The 22,976-nt window shown below is 35.5% G+C and overlaps 1 protein-coding gene across 2 annotated transcripts in view; it reads right to left on the bottom strand.

Annotated features, from left to right (window-relative positions):
• Positions 1-1,070: 1,070 nt before the first annotated feature.
• The window catches only part of TSC22D2 (TSC22 domain family member 2), a 32,963-nt gene continuing 11,057 nt past the window's right edge, over positions 1,071-22,976 (bottom strand). The window contains exons 2-4 of one of the 2 annotated variants that reach the window (XM_063306581.1): positions 17,564-17,635; positions 6,432-6,483; positions 1,071-2,635 (exon numbers count right to left, since the gene is read on the bottom strand). In XM_063306581.1, coding sequence (XP_063162651.1) covers positions 2,375-2,635; positions 6,432-6,483; positions 17,564-17,635 — 385 coding nt within the window. In that variant the 3' untranslated portion in view covers positions 1,071-2,374. The remainder of the gene's footprint in view (positions 2,636-6,431; positions 6,484-17,563; positions 17,636-22,976) is intronic. The other variant, XM_063306582.1, reaches the window with a different exon arrangement.

A 22,976-nucleotide genomic window follows, 5' to 3' on the forward strand; every position in this document is an offset into this window, starting at 1 on the left:
TGAGGGGCCTAATGTTTGCCTTTTCTGTAGTTGACCCCATGCTGTAACATACCTGGACTCTTGAAATATGGAATGCCCTAAGCCGCCTTGCTTTTCACAAATTGCTTAAAACTGGGTGTTCCATTGAACATTTGCATACTAGTGATGCGCAGGCCACTTTTTAAATAGTTGCTTTTAAACATATCCCTTTGTATTTTTAAACAATTTTGGGTCCCAAGAAATGGGCAGTATGTAAAACCAGGAAATAAACAAACATCAGATACTTGTGTTGGTATCTACAAGGCTCCCTGCTACATCTGGCTTTATATAATTAAAAAAAAGTTTAATTACAAAACTAGAAGCTGGTCTGCTGCACAAAAAGTTTCCTTCATCTCTACTTCTAGTACCACCAGATCCTAGACTCCAGAATAAATGATGGGTGGCTGCAGCCTAATGCTTTCTTTGGAGTTTGTTCACCTGTCCAAATCATGGACAAAGAAGGGATAGTATGGAATTGGAAAGAGGATGAAAGCAGTATTACATGATTAATTCCCCAAAATTTTCTAAAAATATGCAGAATAGAATCCAGAACTTGCTATTCCTTGGATCCCCCAAATAAACCAAATTAATGATTGTTAATTCTCAAATCTAAAATGTACAACTAAGTAGCAGGTTCCATACTTTGTAGTAACCATAACTATGGCCCACCTATTTAGGTTTCATACACCTACCGAAGAATAAGCAGTGCCTCACTACTGAGATAATGGGTTTCTCTGGCATGTTAAAACCTTTTTCATCGCTGATTACTACTAGAATGAAGTGTATAGTTTATTCAAGTTTTATAGTTTGTGTGCAATCCATTCCTTAAAATCTAATATACCTATACTATAACCAGTGTCACAGAGTAGCAGCATGTATAGGATATTAACTTGAATGTTTCTTCAAAACACTAACCTAGGCACCTTCTGGATACATTTACAGTCAGACCTTTCAACAAAACCTCAGTTTAATTTCAGAAACTGTTAAAATATATCGTACATCAACTTCTGACATACTACGTTAGTATACACAAATGGTCTCTTGAAACTGTATTTATGAAATGTACATTTTAATTTAAATACTCAGTATACACTGCACTTAATCTGCATGTTGCATTTATTAAATACATTAAAATCTGCAATGTAACAAAACGTTTTCTGCATACGAAATTCAAAACACCATTTTAAATGAACAAAAGATGGCTCACTTCATTTTTTAAACTAGTGCATAACACACCAGCTCAGCTCCACCACACTAGCTGTTCTTTCTTTTTAATTTGACATTGTTCACAGACTATTACATATCACAATAAGAGTGCTGGATAAAACATGAGGTACGAAAGTGGTTCAAAGATTATAGGTCATGCAGATCATGCTAGACAGCAAAGAAAAATGTGAATGAGAACACTAAATAAAAATACATAAAGAATGTGCATTATAAAATAAAAACTCAATTACACAGCTTTGCTTCTTTGGTTACAAAGTAGGTTGAACAATTTCACAGCTTTTTATTCCCACCCGCCCCCCCAAAAAATCATACGAAATGTCAAAAAGCAGAGGAATCATGGCAATTTCTCTATTAGAAAGTAGAAACAGAAATGAGCAAAGTCTTCTTCATCAAAATAGCCCATCAATTATTATATCACAATGACTGGCGACTACCTGTACAGATGCACTATGGTCTTCGTACTTACACTATACAAAAATTTACATTCAAGCTGGATCTTAACTACTGAAAATAAATACCAAAAGGTAAATTGCCATTAGTGTTAGAAATAGGCCAGGATTCTTTTGTTCAATTATTGCCTACACATTTTATCTATTAAACTCGATCCTGTCTATCAAGTTTTACTGATACTTACATTTATTTTTTTTTAAAAAAATTAAAAGTTCTGTGACATTGTTCACGTACATTATGAATAGCAGCCCTGTAATAAATAAAACAAATAAATGAAACTAATGTAGGCAAGTGTTACTTGTCATTGAAAGAACAGTGGCTCTAAAGATGAACTGTTACTATGTGAAAACGCAAGGCTCAAAGTAATCCATGAGTAATGGAAACCTGGAGGAGCCTCGCTAAAGCTCTTAAAGACCTCCACTCACGTGCATCAAACAAATGCAGATTTTTGCGTTCTAACTCCTCCTACATTTCCCCTTGTGCACTGATGGCATAATTGGACACCAACTGTGTTGTATGACATCTCACTGAGGGAAAGCGCTTGCAGAATGATTGTCTAATACTGAAAAGGCCAAAACACACAACTGAAGCATGGCTACTTGCTTTCATATAAAGTGGAAAGAGGACCAGTGGCACACAAGGACAGGTTGCTTTCAGTTCTTAACGAGGCAAGAAAGCTTTATGCTGAGGAAACATTCGGCTGCTGTGGAGGTTGCGTTGGCTGTGGAGGCTGTGCTATCACTGTTTGCTGTTGAGAGGTGCTACTTGGGTTGGCCTGTTGGGTTGAGAGTTGTGACAACTGATCGTTGTTTGAAAGAGATTTTAAGAGTGCATTTTCCCGTTCAAGTAAAGAGTTTCTTTCAACTAATTCTTTTATTTGTTCCTTCAGTACTTCCACTTCTTCTCTGACTGCATACATCAAATGGCTTTTCACCAGATCCTGTAAATGGCAAATCAGACCATTAGAGCATTCCATATCAAGCTCTTATTTCACTCCCAATACTTGAATAAAACTTCGGTATGAGTTTAAATAATATATGCAAGTAAAATAAAAATATCAAGAAATCTTACCTAAACTAGATACACATACTGCCAAGGAATAATATTGCTATAAAGACCTACAGTCTCCAAACCATTAAAAAAAACACACTGTAATCTATACCTTGTTTTCAGGAAGCAAGTAATTATTCTTAAGATCCAACTGCACATTACACCAAATAGGTTTATTTTACTCAAAAGCAAGCATGGCTCTTGATTGGGATACAATCCATAGTGAGAAGTTAGGATACCCCTGAAAACTTAAGCCTATGCATTTAGTTAAAGCCTCCATGAATATGAATGGGAACCCTTCGTTGATGCTTAACTACTTTTATGGGCAGGGGAAATTCAGGAAAGCGATTACTCTTCTCTGTACACTACACTCTTGATCTTAATTAGACTCATGTTTACTTTTGAAGAAATGAAAATAAGAAAATAATGTCATATAAGTAGCATAAGCTGTTGGCTCTTTACTCTCTTTTTGAAGAGTTTTGTATATTTTATGAACAGAAATAGGTATTTCAAAAAATCTAATTTGAGCAGCTCAAAAAGTGGCAGCTGAAGTAGCTCTCCTCCTAACATTACAATTGTTAAGGTACTTGTAATCCGTTGTCTGTGGAATGCTCATCTGCATAACCACCAGACTCTCTCTACCCCATCCCAATGTATTTAAACCCTACATCAGTTTAGCCACTCTATGTAGCTGTAGCTCATAAAAATATAAACCCTATAATAAAACATGTTAGTCTTAAAAGATGTTACAAGACTCTTTCTGATTTTGGGCTACCACAGATTCAGTTCTCTCCTTCAAAAAAAAAAAAAAAGAAAGCTTTAAATATTACTACAAAAAGAGTATATCATATTTCTTTGGAAGAAAAGCCATTATTACAGCTTCAACACTCCTGCAACTGAGTGGGAAGAGTAAGGATTGTCCAGGATTATCAAATGGGCTTCCTGGGTGAACAAGAAAAGAACTTGCTTGCCTTTTGTGACTAATCAGGACTGAAGCATTTTAAATCAGGAGAGAAGCATTTCTTTTTTTATTTACATGCTCAACCATTACAGGTATGTGTGGGCAAACATAAGGCAGCTGAAAGTCTCATTTCAACAAACTGTGTAAGGTTTATTTACGTTAGAGGACTTTGCTATGGGTAGGTTCTGGTTTACAGAAACTAATGACACTAAGGCCAACGGAGCTGCTATTCTGGAAACTAATCCATATGCTCTGCAGGAATCCCCAATAGTTCTCTTTAAAACAGTGTTGTTGTTGTCAGTTGTTAAGTTGTGTCCGACTCTTCGTGACCCCATGGACCATAGCATGCCAGGCCTTTAAAACAGTACCTGGCTATAAATACAAATTTAAAATAAGGGGATCTTGAAGATACAAGTGGCAACTGTCTTTTCAGCCTAAAAGAATGCCTTCTCTTGTATGAATTTGCACAATGACTGTGTTTGCATAACTTATATATGGTTACATTTATCAAGACATACTCAACCCAATTTTCTGGGTTTGCACAATCCATTAGATATTCACTCAGGCTCTGTTTGTCTAGGCTAAAAAGTGGTTAACTGGTTTATGGTTCTGCATGTAATATAAACATGTTGATTCACTTGCATCTCAAAGATTCTGCTCAAAGTAGCCTTTGCTTTTAGATATTAGATGCACAACTGATCTATAGTACTAGTCATCCTATGCTTAGAACACCATCCCCAGAAAAAAATCACTTGCTCTTTATGCTTCCTTCTTTCACGTGTGTGCTGCAGATGGTGATGCTATTAAATACATTATTTAAAGTAAATGGGATGTCCTTATAAAGAAAATGTGCCATGGTTTCAATTAGGCCCTTATCCCACATGAGCCTTCATATGGGGTTCTTCCAGCATGGCTACTGTAACACATTAAAATATTTTAATGTCATAGTTCTTCTGTATCTTGAAATTTCAATTTGATGCAAGGATCTAATTGTACTGAAACTAATACGCTGACTCCCTAAGTAAATCCCTCTTGGAAGACAAATCTGTAAATATTGCCCCTCTATTAATCAGCAATCGTAGGTATAGGAACTGTCCATTAGTAAAAAATATTCTAGTCTATCCAAAATGTACTATTCTTCAGTATGACGGGTTACTTTGGCTACTACTCAAAATTTAGGGCAAATAGAGAAAAGTATATTGTACATCATTCTATTTTTTTTTTCCATAACAAACCAGGCTGTCAGGAAAGCAAGAAAATTTAGACTTTGGAGATGTAACTATGTTGATCTATAGCACCTATTTTTATTAAGTCTTTACAAACCAAAAGTAATTATTTAAATCATTGTGTGTGTGTGTGTGTGTGTATAAACATTCTTACTACAAAACTAGCTAACAAACTAGAGAATTTAGCCTTTTTAAAAGTAATTATTTAAACCATTTATTTTTTTTATATTTTATATAAATATTATTACTAAAGAACTGACTAACCGATTAGAGAATTTAGCCTCTGGAAATGTAACTGTTGCAATGCACTCTACATGGGGCTGCCCTTGAAGAGCATTTGGAAGCTTCAGCTGGTGCAGAATGCAGTGGCCCGGAAAGTTAATGGCACTGGTTTTTCAGCACATGTGACATCACTGCTCTGCGATCTGCATTGGCTTCCAGTATTCTGGGTGCAATTCAAGGTGCTGGCATTTACCTTTAAAACCCTTCATGGCTTGGGACCGGACTACTTGTAGGACTGTATCTCCCCAATTGTTTCTACCTGTCCCACCCAGCCTCGCAGGAAGGATGCTCAAGGTGCCATCAGCTAAGGAGTGTCAGCTGGTGGGGCCCAGGAAGAAGGCCTTTTCTGCTGTGGCACCCGCCCTGTGAAACGTAATTCCACCTGAGATTAGGTTAGCCCCGGCCCTGCTGGCCCTTCCCCAGGTTCTAAAAACATGGTTTTGTGCCCAGGAAGGGTGATAGAGCCATCTCTTGGCTTTGTTGATGATTATTTTATGAAGCTCAACTGCCATGTGCTTTTATTTTATATTATGCATTTTATTTGTTTTTATCTATTTTACTGTATGCTGCCCAGAGTCACGTATGTGAGATGGGCAGCTATATAAATCAAATAAACAAACAATGTACCTAAAAACTAACAAATCTAATTTTTATGTTCACAAACCAAATATTTCAATGCATCATATTTTCAAAAGTAATTATTTAAATCATTATATTTAAAAATAAATAAATAGTATTATGAAAAATATAACTAACAAATTAGACCATTTTAGGCAGAATTCTAATAGCTATAAAGCAGAAATATTTTGGATGACTGAAGTAACAATAATTCTGCCACAGAATTCAAACTGTATTTGCTCAGCTAAAACATTCAGAATTTGAGTTTTAATTACATAGCAGCAAGTATTAGCTTGTGCATTTTTGTTGCTAAAAATTCTACATCAGCCCCAAATTATTTCAGAATTGGTGCTATTTTGCTCATAACAGAGTTGCTAAAGGACAAAATGCAGATAACCAACAAACTAGAGCAAACTATAATCTGTGCTGTGCCATGATGTTCTTATGTAGTTATTATTCTCTACCTATGAAGAATTTGGGACAGATAGAAAATTCTAAAACATATAATTATTTATATTAAAATCTCCAAATAACAGTCTTACAGTCAGGATATATGATCAGTATTGTAAGCAAAATAATCAATTAAGTTCCTTACTTACCATTGCCTGTTCTATTTTGTTATCAATGGCTACAACACCCCCAGCAGATGCACTGTTTAAAAGAAAAGACAAGACACATATGAGCTTAAAGTTCATTGAAATGCTGTTCAGCAAAAGTGCTGGAAAGGTGAAGAGTTCCATTATATTTTCACAAGTCAGCATTTTTACAGCACTTTGCATTCAACGTTCTTCTATAGCTTAGTGATCATTACAAACCTCTATGATTGGCCAGTCTTAATTCCATATACTCGAGAACAAGCAAGTAAGGATGGTATCTTCAAATCATAGGCATTATATCCCAGAGAAAGTGAGACATATTTAAATCCCATCAAAATCAGTGGGAACTGAGAATATTAATGTCTTCAATGGGACTTAGACATAACTAGTTCATGCTAGTTTTGGCCCCAGATAAAACTATGCCAGTCTTTGGGCCTTGCTGAAACTGAGCACAGACCTCTTGAGAGTACAAGGAAAGAAATATTGCCCACATCCTATTGGCTGTTATGGTCTCCCATATTTGAGCACCTTAATATGCAACTGAAATAGTTCATAATCATAACCAGGTCAACCACTGTGTGTTTGAAAGTGACATTTTGATGCAAGTCTCTTGGATCAGCATGATAATATGTAAAAGCACCTTAGTGGCAAAAAACAAACTAATTCTTCTACAGTAAAACTACACAAGACTGATTGTTAGGAGAGTTCCAACTTGTTCCACATCATCATTGCCACCAGACATTTTATATAGAATCTGGGCTCAGGTTCTAGCGGAAGTTTGTATCATCCTGGGCCATACTGAACAAAATGTCATCTCCTTATGATTACAACAAGATCTGGAACCTGATTTTTAAATTAGTATCAGCAGTTTCCAAAGCTTACTTCTATAATACTTTCACTAATCACAGAAACTAAATTTAGTATTTTTAATAATAAATTTAATAAATTTACTATAGAGAAAATTCACTGTATTTTGTCATATTTTTATACAAAGCATTCTGCACTCACTACTAGAAAGTTACATCTATTTTTCATTTCTTAACCTATTGTTAGCCAGTGAACTTGGTTCACATGTAATTATTTATATTTTTATAATCCAGTATGAAAATAAGACAAATTCAGATGCTCTTAATTGGATATTACAAAAACTTGCTTCCACACTGTGAATTTATTATTTTTAACACTTATTATAATAAAAGAGATTAAGCTCTAGCAAACAATATGTAGTCCAAGACTATCAAGATTTTATGATCTTCATACTTTAGTTATTTAACTATTTAACTATTAAATAATGGCAAAAATAATTTGCACTATGGTATATAACTTCAAGTGTTAATATTTCACTCTTTTATAGATGTACATATATTACAATGCCCTTTACAACGAAGTATTGGCATTATTAAACAAGGACAGTAACTTAACCACTATATTAATCAAAACCCATCTTTCCATAAATAAATGAAATTATCCTGGAAGGATTTGACTTTTTTTCTGACTCTCCCCCAGTGTAATATCAAAACTTGCTTTGATATTTGCCACCATTCAACTTCAACTTAGCTTCAACTTAATATACAGTAAAGAGTCTTATGTAGAAGCACCATGTGCCTTGAGAATCTTTATCCAATCTCAAAAGTAAGAGCCTTGTCAAGTTGTGATGAATCACGTGTCTAGGAGCTATTGCTGAGTAGTCAGTGAGCTGGCGTATACTAAAAATTAATTCACTTTTTCAAATGTTTAAGGAATATTAAAGAAAAAACCGACTGCCAAACAACTGATCACTTTAAACAGCAACATGCAATTGTGCTTCGTATTTACTCTTGCTGAAAATTTGTATAATCACTTCCAGATTTCTGATTCGTAAGATACACAGAGCACATAAAGATAAATGGTAGAAGACTGAAATGACTAACACATCACTATGAACTTTCAGCACAATATGTTTAATACTTGAGTAACTTATTTATTTGTTCTTTCTATGAGCCAATACCATTACTCTGGGTGAATGTACGTAAATTCTTAACATAAATATCCAACATGAAAAGCTATAAAATGCCAATTAACTTGCATCCCATACAGACAGGAATCATAGCAATACCAGTTTAATTCTCACCAAGAGAGTGCCTGAAAAGAATCACCGACACTTTTTTATTGTAAACTTATTCTCCATTGTTTCTCCCTATCATATGAAACACTTAAATTTTCTCTAAAATTTATAGTTGGAATCCATCTCAAAATTTCTTGTTGAGGTAGAATAGAAATGTACTAAATATTCATTATTTATATAGAAATGTACTAAATACTCATTATTTAATAGCATATATTAAACAAAGCAAAATATGTCAGATGAAAACACTGTATAAGAGCAAAGGATGCTTGTTGAAATGTGGACTTTTAGCAACTTTTTCAAAAGAGGCATGAAAACAAAATGTTCATTTTATTTCTTTTAAAAGCAGTCAATAACGGAAACACCCTTCATGTTTAAGAGGTTTCACTCACTCCTTTAAAAAGGAGACACTTAATATTTCATGTTGGCAAGTGTTTATAAAACAGTCTTAGTAGTCATCCCAACTTCACAATTTCACAACATCCAGAAAAAAAATTCTGATCTTTTAAAGCCCATTCATTTTTATTACTAAAAAGCAATAGTTGGTACATTTAATCAAGTGTAGGTTCCACAATTTTGTAATACATGGAAAATAGATTTTTTTAATTGTTTTTTTAGGTTTTGAAGTTTGTACTTAAACTTATTACTTAGGAACGTAATTGTGTATTTACCTATTTTATGAAACATAACTACTATTCCATATTTCAAAACAAAGCAAGTGCAGCCCCCCTGGTCTTATTAAACCTTTGGGAGTTAGGTAGCATTCCACACAGTATCCTTCTGGACCACCTGCAAGAAGTGGAAGAAACGGACACTGTTTTGTGGTGGTTCCACTCTTTACTGAGTATATGGTTCTAATTAGTAGTTATGGGAGATAAGCAGTTGAGCCCTTAGCTCAGTGCTTCCCAAACTTTTTCCTTCATTACTCAAAACTGGTTATAGAAAGTCCTTTTCACCCAATGTAGGTAGAACACTTTAAGTCAATTTAAATGTCCCTGTTGTGATTGGGTAATGGGTTTGTGTGTTGTTACCCAAAGAAAAACCATTTTTACCCAATTTTAGGTAATTTACCCAGGCTTGGGAAACACTGCTTTAGGTCCTCCATTGTGGGATGCCACAAGATTCAGTTCTTTCTCCCATGCTATTTAACATCTGTATAAAACCATGTTCTGGTTTGGGGTAAGATATCAATATACTGATGATACCCAGTTATACACTGCCACCTTAAACCAAGTCGGAGATGCAGTGGAGTCATTATCTGAGACCTGGGGGCTGTGAAAGATGGGATGAACAAAAATAATTTGAGATGCTGGCTCCTACAAAGCCCAGGACAGGATCACACTCCCTGTGGAAAGAGGTTACACAAAGCTGCTGAGAGATGCCATCCATCAGTTTGGGATGAAGTATCAGTATGCTAATAATTATACACTGCCACCCCAAGATGAGCTGGATAAGCTGTGGTAATCCTGACACAGAGCTTGAAGGGAATAATTGAGGATTTGGGTGGGTCAAAACAAGATCAGAGTAGATCCTTGAAAGACTCAGCTGCAGTATGTCACTGCTGTATGTCACTGATATATCTGGCTCAATCCACAGCTCTGGATAAAGGTTTTAGCTCTTGAGAGTCACAGTCCCTCCTATGAAGCATGCCTGCAATTAGGAGGTTTTCCTAGACTCACAGCTCCTGCTGGAACTATAGAAGGTATGGCCAAAGTTGCTTTTGCCCAGTATTGGTTATATGCCACTTACTGCCCTTTATGGACCAGAATCTCTTTCCACAGTGGCTTATACCCTAACTGCAAAGCATTCTACTGGGGGCTTTCTTTGAAGACCACTGGGAAACAAAGTTGGTTTGGAAAGCAACTGCCTTCCTCCTGGTGGCTGAGAGTTGCTTTGGCAAATAACACCTGTTTTGTGGCTATCAATAGCATTTTGAGTGCAAAACAAACTGCTGGTGCTTACGTATAAAGCCCTATATGGCTTGGCTCCCAGTTACCTTTAGAATCGTATCTTCCTAAGTATAATATGCCTGCCCTATACAGCTAAGGCGGCAGGAGCCAGAAGACCTTCTCTGTTGCAGCTGCCTCTTTGCAGAACAGCTTGCCTCTCAAGATCAGATTGTGACTTTTCCTGTTGAATTTCAGAAAGTAATTTAAAACTATCTTACTCTGTTGGTGTGTGGGTGGCCTGGTCTGGGTTTGCAGTTCTGTTTATATTAGTTTACACATATACTGAAAATTTGGTTGCTTTAATTAAAATAATTGATTTTTAATTGTATTTTTGTCTCTCTCTGTGTTGTTCTTTAACTAAAAACTGCATATGCGGTCACAAACTGGTGTAACAAACAAGCAAGGCAAGGACATCTATTGTTCAGATAGGAGGCAGAGGAAGACAGGTAAAAATTCTATCAGACACACACAACCTCTTCAAGCATCCTTAAAAAAGTTGTGTGAATCTTATATGCAGAAGATACCAGGGAAGAATTCTCCCAATGTTTTATAGGGTTACACATTTAAGTCATTCAGTGGTGTTATATCATTTCCTGTACTATTTATTCTGTAATTTGACATTTTCCATTTTAACTTATGTTTGCATGGAATAATCTAACATTTTAAAATATGTATCATGCTTTAATACACACTTAAAAAAATGTATAATCTCAATATGGACTACAGAAACACAAGCATAAATTCAATAAAAAAAATCCCCTTTGCTCCATTTCTCATACAAGGTTATTGTTTTGAGGATATAATTAAAGGAGGTCACCATGTGTTAATCACTAGAGATTCCAAAGGAAAGGTGGAATTTAAATTCAGTAACACATTGTATTATGTGAGCACACAAGAGAATGAACTTTCACAATATATTTCTATCATGTAGGAAAGGAGTAACTCAAATTCAGGGCTAACTGAGAACAGGAGACATACACAGTGGTGGAATAACCCACAACGTTCTAAGGAGTGTGGGGAAAAAAAAAGAATCTGCCTTTTCTCTTGAAACAATATACGTTAAAGTAAAAACTTTATTGCAATTTCATAAATGGAATCATTCACTCTTATTTCTAGCTCCGGCTTTCTGGTTATGTAGTACAATACTGAACTTCATCAGGCCATTCTACCTCCCTCCCCATTTTTTCCCAACTAATAAGAACTTTTTTTTGTTTCTCTTCTCAACCATACACTTAATGATGAAGTGGTATGTGATCTGAAGCTGGGGAAGCAGACATTTTTTGTCTTTTTATTTCACAAATGTATCTAACCTCTCTCTCTATACAGACATAGGATGTTTTTCAAATACCTATAGAAACCAGTCATATTTCTGGACGGCCCCATGATGCTTTGAAACAACCATCTAAGTTCAATACTGGAATACTTAAGAATCAAATGACAAAACACCTACATCCAAAAGCATTATCAGGTGGACAACTGCACACATTACTTCTAAATAGAATTTCAGGATAACTAATAAACAAATACAGCTATGCAAAGCTTCAAAGACAATTTAATGTACGATTTAAGGTCTTTGGATCAAACCTTTGATGTACTGAATCAGATGCTTTCAAACTGCTTTAGATTCAGAGACAATTTGGAACTCTGAAGACCATCACAGATTTGCAGTTTCAACCCCTGTTGCAGCTTTCCTTCCATATGTAGATAAAGCAGAGGGCTGATTGGCTTTTTGATACTAATATAAGTAGCTGGCTGATGAGTTTTTGTCTCATCTATAAACCCTGCCTATAACAATGTTTGAAGAAGCACTGCTCTGCTTGTGTCTCATTCTGATAGAATTTGTTTAGGAAGATTTGCTTGGAGACACAGAGAGAAAGAAAAAGAATTATTCTACTGCATTAAAAAAAATCCTATTTCTTTTGTGAACCTTTTTTTTCAAATCCATACTCTTTTATTCTTGTCTGACCTTAATGCTCAATCTATTTGCTTGCCCTACAGTATGATCCCAATTGGTCGCTGTGTCCAGTCTCCAGTACTTTCAATTTCCATTTCATTCTTTCCACTCCCACTAACAGCAGCAGTAACCACCACTGCATCATTTCTGCCACTTGTCTCTCACTCTTTTGTTTGGACTGAGTGAATCTGAGATAATGTACTTGTTGGACTTAACTGTGCATAATACAGATTTTTTAATATGAGTTTTGTGGTGTGTGTGTGTACACAATATATGGTAACACTTTCAGAATTTTTTAAAACAGCCTCTTACCAGACATAACTAACCTTACCAGTGACCCCAGCCAGAAAAACAAGCAGGTAAGAGTGATAGACTCTTAATGTTTAGTAAGTTCTTTCATTTTTATACTAGTTTTAAAAGTTTTTATTTTTATATTGCAATATGACACTTTCTGCACTTACTTGACACAACTTCTTTATAGGTACTAGACCACAGCCTTGGACACTCTGACTTTGTGTTAGTCACTATCTTTCAGGACATCCTATCTCACAGGGTTGTTTTTTCAGGTATAAAATTGGAGGGGGAAGTACTATGTACACTTCTGTACTTCTGGGAGAAAAGGCAGAAAATATCAAAACTGTTGGACAACTGAAGGCTACACTACTTCCCATTCTTCATTCCCGCTACTTCTACTCTAAAAAAGGTGCAGAGAAAATATTTTGGGTTGATGCTTTGCAGACTTAATGTCCTTTAAGGGTTTACCATGGCTACCATTTTCAGTCCATTTTGCCAAAGTTAAAATAGCTGCAGATGTTTAATATTTTTATGATTAAATATTTTATTGAACTGAACGTCAAATGGTTTAAATCAAATCTTGAATTCAAGTAAGTTCTTGCTTGACTCATACACCCTTAGTACTAACAATCATCAAACTATTCAGTGAAATGGGAAAGCAGATGAACAAGTAAATCTAAAATGAAAATAATGAATGTGAATATATGTATCGGTGGCAAATACTAAAGGTTTAGGATAAATTGGTGTAAGATATTAACTTATGAGAACCTTTCTTTAAAAACGACATTTTACAGTCTTATTTTCAGAGTTGTTATTGCCAACAGAACATTTGTGTTACTGAGTGAACACATCTGAGACTGAACATGCTGGTGCATATAAACATTCTAGAACATCTGTTAAGTTAAATACTGCATTCAAATTTGGAGAAGTTCAGAATTTAAAGTGGTTCAGGAAGTACAAATCAGATAGTTCACTTCCAAATACAGACTGAATGAAATGTTGAGTGAAACCAATTTATCTATCAGATGTATTGAGACTGGAACTGGTCAGTGGCTCAGAATTCTAGAGGCTGCAATCACAATACACAATACACAATAACATAGGTAATCACAAAGCAGAGAGCTGTGACTAAATATAATTGTCAGTGTTGAAAGGCAGAATTTAAGTCCTCCTCCCTTGTATCTATAGCAAAGTCAGAATACACTAGGCCAAGCAGCAAAAATATTATACAAGCAGAAGTTTGATTGCTCCCCAGTGTACTTTTTTTAAAAAGCCATTCTATAATCTCTTATTTTGAATAATTAAAGTAGTGAAAGGCTCCTGAGATTAGTGCACCTAGCAACAAGTGTTCAAGTGGTAAGCAAGAAAAAACATGGTGTCTTCCCAAAGGAAGGTTCAACATGGTGATGGTGTTTAATTCTTAAAACAGTAATTTAAAATATATAAGACAGAAAGGTTTCTTCAAATACTTAGCTCATACTGCTGTGCAGTATATGAGATACAGTAGTATTTTATGTTTTGAAATTATTTATTCAAATTCTTGTTGGCTTCAAAATGTTCCCAAGAAAATTGACAGTCCCTGGAGAGTATGCCAGATCCACTTATGGTAACTGCAGTTATAAAGCTATGATATTTTGTGGTTGAACCCCCATTAAAAATGCTAAATCATATATATCCAAAATATATCATGCAACATATTGTAGGAGGGGGTTAGAAGAAAGAGCTGGTCAGGCTTGTACAAATAAAGTATGAATATTGTCAAAATTCCCTCTTTGCCTGGGCAAGACTGCAGCGGGCCCAAGGGCCCAGGAATGAATTTTTAGAGATAGCTAAACCCATGAGTCTAGCAATCTGTCAAAATCATATGCAATCAGAGTTATGATGTGATCAGCAACTGGTTCTGCCAGCTGGTGATTTCCAGTATAGTAGGTACTAGCATATCCACAGACTTCGGAGTGTCTGTAGATATGTATATGTCACTGAAGTTCAGTAATATTTTATGTGTTGCTTTAAATTTCTGTCTTTCAAAATGAAAAAAAAAATGCTGGGTGGTAAGAGAAAAGCTAAAGATGACCAATTTACCAGAAGTGCTGGTAAAAGTAAGCCTAAGTGAAGAAGTTATGATAGAAATATAGTGGTTTATTTCTCGGGCAACCCTAATCCCAATAAAATCATTGATTTCAGGTGGGTGCACAAATTCATTATCATGCTAGGGAGTAATGATATCACAAAGTTTGAGAACCCCTGCACTACAGGGCAATATAGCCTAACGTGACACTATTCACATCTCCCTCTTGTCTATCGGTGCTGCTAAACTGTCTATGTAAGTACTGACCCTTGATCAGAATTTCGAAGAGAGAAAAATAATGGCTTATATTAAATTATAAGTGAATTTTACATTCCTTACGATTGCTCTGATATGAAGTATCTGAATATATTCTTGAACTATCAGTGCTGTTTAGATAAAATATTACAGATTTCTGAGTTATGGATATATACATCTACATAGAAGTAAATGTATTAGATTCAGAGTTTGCTTCCATTCATTTGAGTACCCTCAAAAAGTTCTTGTTTAGCTGAAAAAACAGAAACATTTTTCTCTTCTTACTAAAACTCCACATAATTAGAAGATTCCTAAACCTTCCAAAGCAGAATTGAAGGCACACAGAGACTGTACCAGTGACCGAAAAGGAAAATTTGCTCTTTCTCCATTCCATCAGTGCCTCTTGTGGATTGAGGGAGCCTATCTGTTCACAAAATGCAACATCTGCATTCAAGCCATAAATTACAAAATAGTATGAACAGAAAAGTCTGAAAAAATGAACTTTTAATAAGTAGGGTATGGTTTAGGATCAATTTCTCCCCTTTAACTGACACATTTAGATATATAATCCATATGTTTTCTATATTTATGTCAAATTTCAGATTAAAGAAACCTTCTAAAATTCAACATAAGAACATCATATACATAGCAATATATAAATAATGTCCATTCCCCATGTGAAAAATAAAAAAAATATCTTCCATTAAAAGCATTTATTAAAAAGACTGTATGAATTTCTTCATGAAAAGTCACTCTTTCTGAGATACTGAAGTTGCCTCAGTGGAGCAAGACTAGATATGAGTATAAGGAAATACTGAAATGAGTTCTGCACAGGTACTGAGAGAGCAACCTGCTACTGAGTATATGTATGAAGCTGTCTTGAACCAGTTCTATCTACTCCAGCATTATCACAGAATTGGAAGGGATCTCTAGTGCAACCCCCTACTCAGTGCAAAATTTGCTAAATCATTTTGGACAGATTGCTATTCAGCTTCTGTTTGAAGATCGCTAGTGAAAGGAAACATACTTTCTCCATTCCATCAGAGCCTTTGTGGACTGCGGAAGCCTATCTGTTCACAAAATGCAACGTCTGCATTCAAGCCATGAATTAAAAAATAGTATGAACAGAAAAGTCTGAAAAAATGAACTTTTAATAAGTAGGGTATGGTCTAGGATCAATCCCCATTTTTTTTTTTTGTGTCTTCCTTGTATCCTTTTTTGGTTATATGCTCTTCCCTCCATTTCCTATTATACTATATTTGTTTGTTTTTAACAGACTCACAGTGTCTTTTTTTCTAACTGTGGGAGACATTAGAGGTTGAATCAAGCTTCCATCAGCCATGTCCAGTTTGGTACCAATTTGCAATGACTGAAACTGATATTAGTTTCATATTAGGAAATTTCAGTTTTGCTTATGAAACTGAACCTGTGAGATGAACACTACTAGATTCTTCTTTGACCCCTATATTGTTCAATGTCTTCATGAAGCTAATAGATCTGACACTCTACATGTGAAAACAAAGAATTATCTTTTTCTCCTTAATCTTACAACATGATGAAACCTCAAAATGTAGAAATAAATTATTAAGGGTACTTGTGGATGTGAATCTCAACTGCCTTTGTAGTTCTTCCATATTTTTTTAAAAATATGAGTTATTCAGACCATTATGATTTTAAATCCTGTATTTTTTAAAACTAAAACGTGTCCTTTTAAAATGTTGAAATAAGCAAGCACGTGAATTAAGCAAGCTTTAAGAGAAGCCATTCAGTTTTCTTTGCTTCAATAACACAAATGCAAACAAACAAGGGTGCTTAATGTTCAATTAGCAGTAGAAAATATAAAACAGACAAGAACACTGTAAGCCTGAAAAGCCAACAAGATTCCAATCTTTAATACTAATATTGTGAGAAAGCAAATTGCAGCTGTTGAATTAGTAACACAACTTTGACAAGTGGTATCCTCAAAGTTGGATTTGTTGCAGTTTCTCGCCAAATGCCCAGCTGTAATTGAATTCTCTTTCAATGCTTTTATTTATCCATGACTCAATTTGTAGATACATGTTATAATTGTTATTCTGTCCAATCAATATAGATCCCATATTTGCTATTTTTAACTCTGAAATTTAAAAAAAAATGATTTTTCCCCCCAAAATACTTTAGTCAGGCAATTTTCACCACTGATAGCCTTCAAAACTAGATCTGGACTGCTGTTAGCTACAACTGATAGCAGTTCTCATTCTAACATTAGGGAACACCTAATTTAAAAATACTTTTCTCCCAGGAAAAGGTTGTAATATATAAAATGGAGCAAGACTCCACATGGCCCAGAAGACAACAGTTACATAACTGAAAAATTTTGGGATATTTTAGCTATCCTACATGGTAAATAAACAAGTACAAAGGCAGAAGATGCTAAAATGAACATATTACTTGATGACGAGAAACCTGCACAGTGCAAAGCTCTTCATGCGTACTTAAGCATGTATGCTTTCCATACTTAAATATTCATACCTATCCCAGAGGTTCTTTGATTCCTGTAACTTGTTCGAATGAAACACTTGGTAGAAAGTAGTTGAAGGATTCCTATGAGAGCCAGGAAATGAAACAAGATTGAGAATGAACAATCTGTTTTGAGTAAAATAATGAATTCTAGGTTTAAACATCTAGATAGCTAGGTTCAAAGTTTAGCAGGTATATAGTAGATAAAAGAGAAACAGAAAGTGTGTACAAAATATACTTCTTGGATATTAAAGACAATCTAGTTCCTTACGTCATTTTCAAAAAATGTTAGTCAAATACATCTAGATACTTATAAATAGAACAAATGATAGCTTTTATGATTCACCTAGCCCTAATATTTAAATGGTACTATCTTCTGTATGAAGTGTAGTCTTTTACCACTATGGACTGATAATATGGGTCCCAAAGACAGATCATGCCATAATTACGATATGTGAACAAGGTAGTATCCACAACTTCTAAACTATGAATTTAAAGACAGAGGAATGGGAATCCAAACTTAAAATCTGATGTCATTAACCTGAAAAGTTCATATTTGCTAAGCAAGTTATTCACATGATTACTTGATCAGTGTTTACTACCTTAGGGGAAAAAAACACATACCCATTTCCCAGTAATTTTTTCAAATTATCAAGCTCAGGCTTGAAAAAGGAAAGCCTAAAAAATAAGAGGTTCTAAACTGTGATCATTCAACGAAATGATGCTCGGTGAGCAAAAATTAGTAGCACAGAGAAATACTGACAACTTCCATGCTTCTAAATTCAGAAGCAGGATTAGAAGTAAACTCCCTTTAGCTGAGGGTAAAGAAGACAGGCAATATATCCAACTGCACAGAACTCTGATCACAAAAACAGGACATCATGGTATTAGAAAGGCAAGAATATAACTATTAAGGTATTAATGTTATATGCATTTCAGCTTGCAGAATGACGGGTTTAAGTGGACTGCCAAAATCTGAAACAATTTTCCAGCAGACTGGAAAAAATGCTTTATCAGTAATTCTCATAATAACTTTACTTAATGGAGCCAGGACAAGGAGCTCTTTTTTTTTAACCATTTACAATCTCATAAGGGAAATCTATATTCTCAGCTGCGATCTGCAGAAATAGAAACATTATCTAAAAAAAAAAAATACAATTATCCTAACTTATTTCTGGAAAAGCATACACAGAAATAACTGTCCTTCATATCTAAATTTTCAATGGGCTGTTGCATTCTGTTGTAAAGTTAAATTACTGTTAAAAAATTACATTACATTGCAAATATTTGCCACACTGAATCTTGAGTTTGCACAATTCTCCTTTGATCAGACGTTGAGAACTTTTGACTTCCATTTTCAATTCCCACAGCCTGTATCATCAACTATTTGGTGTTACTCATAGCCATAGTTTGTAGAAACAATTTTTTTTTCACTATAAATTATGAAGTTGATTTATTTCCATTATTATACTTTAGCATTTCGATAACATGCTACACAGTTCATGTAAAATAGAAAGGAAAGAGGCATACAAGAACCTGAGGGCTTGCTGGGGCTTGTTCTTGTAATACTAAATCATAATCTCATATTATATCTGAATGTTGTCATTAAAATTGAGTACCAAGCCATTGCTAAGGAACTATCACACACAAAATTATAGCTTCAAGGTAATTATCATACAAGCCAAATCTGAAATAGAAAGCTATTATGAATCTCACAAATGCAATGTATGTCAAATAATGTAGTTACCATTTTTATTCACAAGGACCACATACGTATTTTCTCAGAAAACACTAGTTTGTAACAGAATAGTTAGCCTCTTTCTGCAGTTTTACTGGACAACTGCAGTGATGATTAAAAAGGGGGAAGAGAGAGAATGATGCACTATTTGGTTAACATGCAAGTATGTATTCAATGAACTAATTCAGATTAAAACGTAATTCATCTCTGATCTACAGTATGTATTATTCTACATAATCAACACATACTTTTATGAGAAGATAAAATCTCAAAGTTAAAACTTAATCTGCTATCTACAGATTCTCTGATAAAATCCTTGTTGGATAATATTAGATAAAGATAAAACTAAATATTAAACAAGAAAATAAATTAAGGGTACTTCAAAAGAGCACAACAGAATGATTAAGATATATAGTGCTGTATAACTTAGCTGCACAAGTCTAAAATTAACCTGGACACTAAGCTTAACAAGACCTCACCGTGTAAATATAGTAAAACACTTATGGAACTAAAAGAAGTAACAAAAAAAGTGTGTAATATTAAGGCATATATTTCCTCCAGTGACACTGGTTTTCTGAAAAAAATATATGAATCTGAACATTTTCTGTTTATGCGGGATTCTTAAATTATATTTCTGGAAAAGACCAGACATTTTAAAGTACTGTATAAATTTAATTTTAATTCCCAAAACAGTTTAATTGGAGTACTCAACTAAGAGGTATTAATAGTTTCGTTTAACCAATGTAGTTTAACTCAGTAAGATATTCTTATTCAAATATCTAAAATATTTGTTATGGTATCTCACTAGAATACATTTACCCTTAAATTATTTTAAGAAAAAATATGAAGGCATAGAACACTCACATATTTAGAATAACTAAGAGATATGTACTTAAATGTGTTCTTTGGAATCTTCATTTAAACCATTTAGATTCATCTAGTATTGTTCACTATTTTAACACATACATTTGTACAATTTCATGAATGCATGCAAATAGTTTTTATTAACAAATATTTTAAATAGATCAGCACAATTCTGAAAAAAGACCTACTTCAAGTAGCTAACTTTTTGAAGCAGAATGTCTTGTAACTGAATTAAGATAAAGACCCAGGAACACCATGCTAAAGTACAATAGATACGGGATACTTGAAAATAAAGTTAATATTTCAGTAGCACAGTAAAAAGATATTGCCTCAAGGATATGGTAAAGATTTTTCTCTTTGACAAAAATTGTCCAAGTACTATGAACAGAAGGAAACTTATTCAAGGAATCTTCTCTGTTTGCTTTTTAACCCACAAAATGTCTCTTGAATGTGGGATCCAAGGAGTTGTTCAGATTGGATGACTCAACTGACCCATAATCTCTCCAAGGGCCATTGTAAAGTTCTAATATACTCAAACAAGCAGTATCTTCCCAATTTGGGACAATTCTGTCTCCACCAATTCACTACTCTTCCAGAGAGCTATTTCATGTTGCATAAGTGTGAAAAAGGTAATAGGAAAGTCTCTTTACATTAACTTTCATCTATCTTATCAAATGTGGTAATTTGTTACCATTTAAAAAATACCTGGCATATAATTACACACAAAGGTTTAGGCACTCTAGTGTAGAAGGCATAGAAAATGGCTCTGAAAGAGAGTGGGAAGATCTATTACCAAGGCAATGATCAGACAAGCATGGCGTGAGCCCATCCCAAGAAATAAAGTTAAGAAAACACATCAGACAGGCCCTTCCCTACTTCACATGAAGATAAAGTGAGGGAGGAGGAAAGCACATTCAGACTTGCAAGATACTATTACTATGGCTATTCTAATAAAAGTAGTTTTAGACCTACTGTATATGGCACTGGGCTGGCATCAATCTTGCAAGGCTCCTACTCTCTTTCTAGAGAGGCAGTCAATCTCATTATTGTTACTGGAGATAGTCTCCAATCCGTAGGGTACACCACTATCTGACAGGCATCTCACTGCAGTATTGTTGCAACACTATCAGCAAGCGGATATACAAATAACCAATTTATAAAATGCCATGATGCACCTAACACAACAGTTGGGACAGAATTTACCTCAACCTATAGCAGCCTGCAGCACAGCCAGTATTTCTGCATTCTCATGGGAGCTTGCCAGAAAAATTTAGAGGAGACCAAGACCAATTCCTGACTTTCCCAACTCAATGTGAACTATTTATGGTGGGCAAACCAGCAGAATTTCTATATGACTGCACCAACGTGACTTTTGTGCTGAACTTGCTTAAAGTAGCAGCAGCTAGAGTTGACAAAAGCAGCATATAAATCGGCCACAGACATGCTGGTAAGAGGGGGCTAGGGTTTGGTGTGGCTTTATACAGAATTTTTGCTGTCTCCCTGATCTTCAAAGTTGACTTAAAGTTTATTGGCCCCCTTCCAGTGGTTAAACAAGTAAACGTAGTGGCCTTCAGTTTGCAGTTGTTAGCATCAATGAAGATTTATCCTGTGTTCCATCAGTCTTTGCTTGTGAGAGAGGCACCCACCTCCCCCTGCATACTGGGATGACTCCACTCCCCCCGCACTAGTAGATGGAGAAGAAGAGTATGAAGCAGAGACTATTCTGGACTCTAGACACAAGGGGAAACCTTTGAATACCCGATCCAGTGGAAAGGCTACCCAGAGTCCCAGATATTGTGGGAGGCTGTGATAGATGTGCAAGTTCCATAAGGGGTATGCCAGTTTCATTGCAAGTGTCCAGGGAAACCCCGTCCACATGAACTGTCTCCCACTACAAGAGACTGGGGCAACCCGGAATGGCCAAAAGTCTGGCTTCTATGGGTTGAAAGGGGCCACAGAGCTGACAAATGCACAAGTAGGGGATAGGGAAAATACCCAGCTCTGTCTACATGCGGGATATAAGAAAGGAGTGGGGGGGGGGGGACTACCGGAACGGGAAGATGAAGAACAGGCTGTGCAGCAGGAAGGTGTGTGTGGGGGGGCATCACCTCTCAGGGCAGAGATGAATAACAGGATTTGTTGAATGATTTGGGGGAGTTGCTGGCAGAGAGGGGAGCAGCACATCTACACTTTGTTCCCATGGCCCTGACTGGGAATGTGGGAGGGGGACTGAGGCTGGTAAGGGAAGCGATAGAGAGAGTGTAGAGAATGGTCCAAGGACAGTGGGAAGATCCGTTTCCAAGGCAATCCATTACCAAGGCATCGGTTATCAGACAAGTATGGCTTGAGCCAATTCCAAGAAACAAATTTTAAAAAAACACCTCAGACAAGCCCCTCCCTAATTCCTGCAAAAATGAAGTGAGGGAAGAAGGAAGTACATTCAGACTTGCAAGATTCTGTTACTATAGCTGTTCTAATAAAAGTAGTTTTAGACCTATACGGCATTGGTTTCTTAGTTTGGCCTACCTAGTGCTGCCACGTAGTCAGATTGTATGTTTCAGTGAATCAATCTGTAACTGAACAGAAGCAACAGAAGCAATACAACAATATATTATATGAGAGTTTCTGAACCTTGGCAACTTTCAGATGTGTGAACTTCAACTCCCAGAATTTCCCAGCCAGCCTGCTGGCTGGGGAATTCTGGGAGTTGAAGCCCACACATCTTAAAGTTGCCAAGGTTCAGAAAAACTGCACTATACTATGCATTTGTGGTATAAAATATTTGTTGATTGCATTTTGAGTCTTCAGAATTATACATTTTAC

This window comes from Candoia aspera, chromosome 6 (genome assembly GCF_035149785.1).
Source record: "Candoia aspera isolate rCanAsp1 chromosome 6, rCanAsp1.hap2, whole genome shotgun sequence".
Classification (NCBI taxonomy): domain Eukaryota; kingdom Metazoa; phylum Chordata; class Lepidosauria; order Squamata; family Boidae; genus Candoia; species Candoia aspera.